General features: G+C 36.8%; 1 protein-coding gene across 4 annotated transcripts in view; it reads right to left on the bottom strand.

Moving 5' to 3' along the window:
* Nucleotides 1-376: 376 nt before the first annotated feature.
* cnih3 (cornichon family AMPA receptor auxiliary protein 3) overlaps nucleotides 377-8844 on the bottom strand; it is a 96003-nt gene continuing 87535 nt past the window's right edge. For 2 of the 4 annotated variants that reach the window (XM_087852625.1, XM_087852627.1), the window contains one exon: nucleotides 377-1901. Coding sequence is in view for 1 of the 4 variants with exons in the window: in XM_087852627.1 (XP_087708753.1) it covers nucleotides 1874-1901 (28 nt within the window). In the remaining 3 variants the exon portion in view is untranslated. Of the gene's footprint in view, nucleotides 1902-3604; nucleotides 4164-8844 lie in introns of those variants that run through there. The other 2 variants (XM_006796210.1, XM_087852626.1) reach the window with 2 other exon arrangements.

The following is an 8844-nucleotide window of genomic DNA, read 5'->3' as shown; positions in this document are numbered from 1 at the left end:
TTGTTAAATCCCTCAATGGTTACCAGTGACCTATCTAGGGTTATAACCAAGTTTTGGTATAGTCAGAAGGTAAAATGGCATATTTTCATAAACCAGAACAAATCAAGTGAATTTCTCTGCATTATTGTTTTACTGATAGACGTGTTTTTTCATTTGGGTGAACAAACTGGGGGGGGAAGGGGGGATTCCTGTCCCGATGCAACGAGGCTAAATCAATATGCCAAATGTAACATGATGCAGAGAGGATGCCACAGAAATTATGTTTGAAATAATATTTGAAAACACTGAAACATTGAAAACACTTTAAGTACAATGACTGAGTCTTTAGATTTTAAAATACTTTATTTCATAAACAATATCTAAATTCAACTTGGTTGGTCACATACATACAGGTTACGTTAGAAAACGCTTGACTTAGAAGAAGAGAAAACAACAAGAATGGGGCATTCCTATCTGCTCTTTGCTGCTGCCGCTTTACAAAGTGAAGCTCATCAAGCAAAGATGGTGGGGAAGGTTTAACGAGTTTCTTAATAGTTAGAAAACTGTGCTACACATGGATGATGCAGGTTCAACCACCTGCCCTGCTGAATTAATTCTGGTGATTCATGACAGCCTCTTCACAACCTCTTGCCAACATCATTTGCTACAGTTGCTTTCATTCGAACCAGGGAGAAAAACCCAATTAATACCAGGCACCTTTCCCATCTTCTGCTTTGTTTGCTCCTGGCATTAGTTACATTAGAAATTGATGTTTAAAATAAAGCATGGAAATGAGCAATCACAAAATAAATAAATCCAAATAGTGGAAAAAAGACAATATTTTGGTCCAAGGTGTAAAGAGAGCTAGAAAAGATTCACATTGTTTCCCTATCTTCAAATAGGGCTGAAAGGTTCTTTACATGTTGGAAGACCGTCACCTGTGTGGATAGACCATAATAAATGTTCTCTAATATAGCCAAATATTGAGCACATTGTGCAAGATTGAAGACACTAATTGTGCAAAGAATGTGTGCTCCTATCAAAGCTTCGCCAGGTTTCAGTTGTTAGCTTGAGTTTTCGAAAAGTTTACACAATAGAACAACACTAGGACGACACTAAGAAGGCATTGCTGTAAAGAAAATACGTTTGCTGAAGATCAATTTGAAATGCCTTTGTTTAAAGAATACACCAAAATGCACACATCACAAAAGCCATTCACGTATGTTTGAAAGAAAATCCCACAGGCTACGTACCTACGCGTGTGTTCCTGCTCAACTCCCCCAAAACCCCACCCGCAAGAACTCATTTCTCTTTTCTGTACAGTGTGATCCGTTCATCTATCCCTCGTCCTGAGCTCACCGGTGAAGCTACAGTTGGTGAGGCATCGAAGAAGAGTGACTGAGGGTTCGGTGAGTTGTGCTGGGCCTGACAGTGCTTCACCGTGCTGTGCCTGAGACAAACTGTGCAATACTGTGCTCTTCGTCCTCTGGGCTACCATTGCCGTTACCGTACAGCAAGTACAGTAGCACTCCAGAGGAGGCTGTGGCTGTTTGTGTGTCTGTGTATGTTTGTATTTGTGTGTGTGGTATAAACGTTGGCCAGGCAGTGATTAACTTGGGTCTCGCTATGAGGAGTCAAACTGTAAACAGTAGATTTAGTTTTCGATTTTTATATACAGTTGAGGATAAAGCATGTCCTTTCTTCTTTTGGGTATGAAGCAGAAAACAAGCTTCAGCCCCATGTATGTTTGATGTTTGGCTTCACAGCAACAAGAAAAAAAAAGGTTTTTGTTATTCTACTTTGAAATGTATTGTCTTTTAGTGTTCTTTAGTCCCGTCGTATCAAATGCCTCGAAAGGTGTTCCTGTTTCTCCCCAGTTGTTGATAATCAGTTGTTATGAGGTAACCAAGGAGTAGATCATACTGAAACACAAGAGGAAGAAGAAGAGGAAGAAAAAGGACAGGAAGAAATAGGAAGTGAGTCATCATGTCTGTGATTGAACAGGCAGGCAAACAGGAAACTTTCATAAATATTGAAATGCTCTAATTTCTTGTTTTGGAATTATTCAGTATTCCAGCATTCCAGTGTGTGGGGGTTTATTAAGCGAGACCACTAATTCTTAATACAGCTTGAATACAGCTTACTCTGCTGCTTTCGGATACAATTTGAATTATTTTGGTTGTTTGTCTGAGTTAAGGAGAAAGAGTGTGTTTACTTATGACCAAAGGTACCTTTTCTAGTCTTCTTTTCAGTTACCTGAACTTTTTTCACCAAAATCTCAAAAATCTAAAGAAGACCAACTCAACTGACCATAAATGTTTTATCAATCTCTTAATTTTGTCTTCTGACTTTTGAACCTTTAAGGGCAAAATAACCGTTCTTTTTCAATTTAATGTACACTAAAAAGGACATAAAAAGATGCAAGTCAATGACAGACTCTTTACTACTGTCTGACTAGCTAATGCCATTAGATGATTTTTGTTGTTTCAATGTTTCTTCCTGAGTTTATGGGCTTAGTCAATCATAGTTGGATAAGGAATGAAACCACTGTCTATTGCTACTGTCTAAATGAGTAGATAGTAGCCTGTGTTTAGTCATGCCTACCCCTCTTGGCACATTTGTTTTTTGTAAACCAAGATACTGATGGTGAAAATGTTAATCATGAAGCTTCAAAATATGACTTCAGAAACTGGATGATGTCACAGTAGCTACATCCACCTTCTATACTTTCTATGGTTATCAGTCTTTTTATCCACTTTAAGTCTGACATCCTTATTATTTCAACTACAAAAAATTTTTTAAGGATGACTGTTCTCTCCAGAAAGACTTATGTCCAGGTATTCATACGATGGGGATTTAACAGGTTTAATGGAGTTAGAAAATACCAGCATGGAAAACAGGGTAGACATCTAAAGATCAAGAACAATATTCTGTCTGAAATCTTGAACTTTGGATTAAAACAAAGATAGAAAACTAAATACCAACAATGTTTAGGGGGTTTGTGATTTTGGGCTAGCTGGTATTACATGGGTAGCTACAAAGCTCTGAGTAGGCTAATATAAACAAATACAATTGTGCTTTAGATAACTGGTTATGACAAAGTCTTGATCTTAAAGGTCCCAGTGAAATTTGACTTTGCCTGAGAGTGGTTGTCTTTTTGAAGTGTTAAATATTTGCTGTCCAGAGACAACGAACCTGAATGCTCTTGTGTACAATGAGTCTCTAAAACTTAGCTCAAAGCTGTGCTTCACTTGAATAGTGCTAATAAAAAGCTACACGTGGCTAGAATGACAACTGAATCCTTTTGGAGGACCCATTTTCAAAGAAAAATTGACAAATTTAGCAGTTTCTTAAAAAGGTGAAAGCTTTTTGCAGTGTAGGTCCAGGAAATAGGGTTGATATGTCATGACGCAATTAGTAGTGCTAACTGGCCAAAATATATTAGCATTCATCCAAATCCCAGGGAGACTTCCAGTTTGTGTTTCATTAAAATTTGTACATCAGTTTGAGACCAACACAACACATTTGGTGATAATTAGTGATGTTTAACCTTAATAATGAAATAATAGCAAAAATACATATGTATATTCATGCTATGTAAGAATATCCTATTCTGTGGTTTGGGCGGGGGTTTTTTTGTCTTTCAACTACCATCAAATAACCTTTAAGAAAAATGGAATTAAAGTATATCTCACAGACAGAAATATAAGAACACATATTTATTTATTTCAAACTGAAAAAAGTAGCTTGTCTTTAAAAGGAGGGGATACATGTTTGATAAAACGCTTCTTGAATGCAGTAATAACATAATGCTTTGCAGTAAATATCACAAATTCACATTTTTAGGTATTTACCATGACCTAAAAATGTAAAAACAACTATCCTTCCTGGCATGTGTTTTGTTATTTCCCAAAAGCCAGCAAAAAAGTTGCCACTGGATGCAAAATTAAAAAAAAAAAACCCAAAACAAAAACAAAACAGAAGCCAATGAGCATCATGTAATGCAATGAGGATGGGACAAAGAAGCTGTCAAACACACATTTGCAAGAAAGTGGCAAAGTGATTGCACCAAAGTTTTTCTGTAAGTCAGCTAACAACACTGATGAGCTTGTGACCAAATGTAGAGCAGATACAGCACTATGGCCTCATTTGACCACAAAGAAGAAACGGTCTGTTGTGTTTACCTAGAGAAAAGAGAGAGAATAAAGAAGGGCTGAATGACATAACAGCAGCACAAATCACAAATCACAGATCGGGGGTTTGACACTTGTCTCATTGAGCTGTGACTTGACAAGAACAGATAAGCACTTTGTTGACAGTAACGAACAACTTGAAACATTTGTGTTCATCTCAGAAGTCTTTGCCAGCTCTCGACACCTCTGTTAATCTCTGGTGGTGAAAAGCAGGCAAGTGTGCTAAGTTGACTCATGAATACCCGTGGACAGAGAGAGAAAAATGTGATTCAGAGAAAACGAGAGACAGGAACAGATATCAAACGTGAAAGGCCTCATTTCTCCTCTTTAATAGTTACCAACTTCCTCCTGTTAAAACCTCTGAGAACTGGCTTCATTATTAATAGTTAGACTTTTAGCTCTTTCAATTACAGGTCTTTCCCTTTCACACCCAAAGTAGATGTAAACTGAACATAATGTAAATGATAAAATATGACCTTTTATATTTGTAGCTGCTCACATATGTGTTTTTGGATGATAGATTTACAGTTACATCCCAAATATTTTTTTTAATACATTTAAATTAATTTGGAAACTCCAGAGCTGAGAAATGAAGCCAATGCTGGAGTGTCAGAAACTGTGTTCCTCTAACACAGGAGTGTCAAACTCAAATACACAGTGGGCCAAAATTCAAAACTGGAACAAAGTCGCGGGCTAACGTTGATATTTCTTGAAATATATTTATTCCTCCAGATTTAAGAATGAATATTTTCTTATGGACTCAAACAAGTTTTGCTGAAAAATTGAATATGGAACAAGCAAAGCTTAATACTAAACAATATATATATTAGCTGTATAATACCAGTAGGCCAGCTCTAATAGTAATTTGGTATGGCTTCGCGGGCCAAATGTAATTAGACTGCGGGCCAAATTTGGCCCGCGGCCCAGAGTTTGACACCTATGCTCTAACAGGTGGGAATCGCCATACGACTACCATGTTAAAGTGTCCAGTTTTACAGCATTACATGTTTACAGCCTCGAATACAAAAACTGTTTTGCCCTGAACTATTGTAGACTGGGCAAAAATTTACCCTATATCATTCACTTGGGTTTATTTAGGATCAGAATTAAGGGTAGCTGTAGTTTGTGGTGCATTATCACATTATCTTGTGCATTATCACTCGTATTTTCTTTCTCCCATTTTTATTTCTTGCCTCAAAGTTAAAATAAGGGGCAAATCTTCCGTGCTAAAAATGATTTCACATGAATTTTCATGCATATTCCATGGACGGTCATTACATACCCCCAGTTCCCTGTCCGTGGGCATCCTTCCAGTTTTTGTTCCAGTCATTGTGCTATACACCATCTGGATATAAGTAGCTTACCAAGCTTGATAACTGATCACTAAGCATTCTAATCTAATCTAAACATGGTAACTTTGGATCAAAAAACAACATTAATGTTCAGAAACCAATTGGCTGCTACATCTAACTTTTACATATAGCCTATGGTTTGTGCCTAGAGCAGTGTTTCCCAACCACTGTGCCGAGAAATGATCAGCTGTGCCGTGGAAGATTATCTGGTTCCGCTTGATTAGTACTCTAAGCGATCAACGTGAGTAACGGGCAGAACAATTACATTCTCTTCTACTAGGGGGCAGTACAACTACCTGCTGTAATTAAATTGGTTGCTAACTGCCAGTAAAACAGAAGAAGATGGAAAAAAATACATAATAGTCATGCTGTGAGTGACACAACGCAGCACTTAATAGCAATAGATGAATATTTGAATAAAAAAAAGTAGTCAATCTGACCTGGGTCCTGGAGAAAATTCCGACCCAGATGAAGGCCCTAGTATGAGTAGTGGTCAGAAGAAAGCAAAAAAGGTATACTGGGGACAAACCGAGCCACTTCTGCTATACCTGGTGGTTTTGTTTGGTGGTGTGCCGTGTGATTTTTCTAATGTGAAATATGTGCCATGATTCCAAAAGGTTGGGAAACACTGAGCTAGAGAATAGGAAGAATAATAAGAGTCTAACACTTGCTGTTGGCATATGCTACCATGCATATGCCAGGAGAGGTGGACTTGTATTATAAATGCCCAATTAATTGGACATTTATAATATAAACTGAATTAGCGGTGAACATGTGCCCTTTGAAAGACGCCTTATTAGACAGGAACAATGTGTGTTAACAAGTTAATGTCCAATTAGTCTGAGTCTAATTAGAGTGTAGAGCAGGTTTGCATATCCTAAGGACAGTTTTATAATAATATTGAAATAGAGATCTCACGCCAAGCTCATTACAAATAGCTGCAATACTTTATTGATATGCACAACATGACTGAACTACTTAACAGGTGACCCCAGAGGTCATTTTTGTAGCAACCTATTATAACCTATTATTAACCTATTATTATTACAGTTACATTTTACCATTAACTGTTTTAGCAACAAAACACATCTTTTTTCTTGCTGTGAAAATTCAAGTCAAGCCAAGTCAATAAAATGAGGAGGTTGGGATCGATGGATGGCGTCAAGAAAACATCAACAATATGAAAGACCACTTTTTGTTTCACAATTCAAACCAATAATCATTGTTTCTTTGACCTATGACCTTTAACCCTATTGTTCCAACTAGGGCTGTCAGAAAAAATCCATACTGAGATATTAATTGATACTAAAATGAATATAATAATAATATTATAACATTCATTTGCACCAATATCAAAATAAATAGGTCCAGCTGATTCACACAGCACCACTGCAGGAAAATCAGGGGCACTGGTGTTCTCCTCATTAACAGCTGATGTAGTTGAATTTCATAACACTGAGCAATATTTTATGAGAGATTTCAGAGGTAATTAAAAGTTATCAAAAATGTTACACTGACCAGTGCACACATTAACGTTACCTGATTAAGTGTTAGCAATTACCTGACTGGCACGTTTGCCATCTGTTATCATGGAGCGGAGGCAGTGACTGGTTCAATCTTTCACACGGAAGGTGCCATTTTTAAAATATCTTCTTTATTTTAGCATAACTAATACCACAAAAGTTCATTTTTAACTTTTTCATAATGCTTTTCTACTACAAAAATTGCTATAGTATTTAAATGTGTTATGTATTGTGTTGTTTCATTTCTTTATTAGTTATTACTTATTAGATATTCTGAAGGTAAGATACATTACAGATAAAAATGTCACAGATAATTGATGATCTAATTTATAATTTTGAAAATTGGTGGAAAATTAACAACTTATCTTTTTCAAAAAATGGCTTCTTTGCCATTACTTCTCTTGTTGCAGGATGAGGTCAAAAGTTTAGCTGCGATATGAAAAAAAGTATCAATATTAAGTTTGAAATTCTGGTATTGTGACAACTCTACTTGCAACTATGTCAAGAAAAGTTATGTAAGTTTCCTTCTCAACCCTCTCAACATTTTTGCGCACAAAGCCCAAACAAGCCATTATTATAGCATTGTTACATCATAAAGGTTACTTATTTATTTATTTTCCAACAGTAATATATAACTGTTGGTGTATGTGCTGTCATGAGTACACTTTTGTGGGTTCAGTTATAATGTAAGATCAAGCTAAAAAACATGTTTAGGTTACATAGCATGTCATGCCTCTCTCTAGCATAACTGGAGGTCAAAAAGTCGACTGAGAATGGTATCAGTTAGTTTTCAGCAGTCGGTTCTAATGATATTTGCTACCGAATAGCAAAGGCATCACAGCAGCAAACATCAAATCAGTTCTGGTCCACTGGCAGGTACAATTCATTGAACATTGTGACATAAATGTGAATTAACATGTTTTGCTTTTGCTTCATTGAAATGTAGTTTGTTTCCCCGACCTCAAATATCACCCCAGTAGCTAACACAGTAAAAAAAAAAAAAATACAATATGTAGTTTCTGCTCTTCTGCAGTCCTGCAGATAATGGAATGTTACATCATCTGTGGTAAATTTTCAGTATATTCTCTGTATTAAGGGTTACTATAGTAATATAGTAACAGATGTGGGTCCTACAAAACTCCTACAAACCTGCCATTAATTAATCCTTCAATCTTAAATATGATCAACCTATCTCTAATAATCGGCTATGTACCACAGGCCTTCAAGCTGGCTGTAGTTAAAGCTTTACTTAAAAAGCCATCTCTAGACCCAGCAGTCTTAGCTAATTATAGGCCAATCTCCAACCTTCCTTTCATATCAAAAATCCTTGAAAGAGTAGTTGTCAAACAGCTAACAGATCATCTGCAGAGGAATGGCTTATTTGAAGAGTTTCAGTCAGGTTTCAGAGCTCATCACAGCACAGAAACAGCTTTAGTGAAGGTTACAAATGATCTTCTTATGGCCTCTGACAGTGGACTCATCTCTGTGCTTGTCCTGCTAGACCTTAGTGCAGCATTCGATACTGTTGACCATAATATTCTTTTAGCGCGATTAGAGCACGCTGTAGGTATTTCAGGTACTGCACTGCAGTGGTTTGTGTCATATCTATCTAATAGACTCCAATTTGTGCATGTAAATGGAGAGTCCTCTTCACACACTAAGGTCAGTTATGGTGTTCAACAGGGTTCAGTGCAAGGATCAGTTCTGTTTACATTATACATGCTTCCCTTAGGCAGTATCATTAGAAGACATAGCATACATTTTCACTGCTATGCAGATGACACCCAGTTCTATCTG

This window comes from Neolamprologus brichardi, chromosome 15 (assembly GCF_056152115.1).
Source record: "Neolamprologus brichardi isolate AB-2024 chromosome 15, ASM5615211v1, whole genome shotgun sequence".
Classification (NCBI taxonomy): domain Eukaryota; kingdom Metazoa; phylum Chordata; class Actinopteri; order Cichliformes; family Cichlidae; genus Neolamprologus; species Neolamprologus brichardi.
This window is presented reverse-complemented; position numbering and strand designations above follow the sequence as displayed.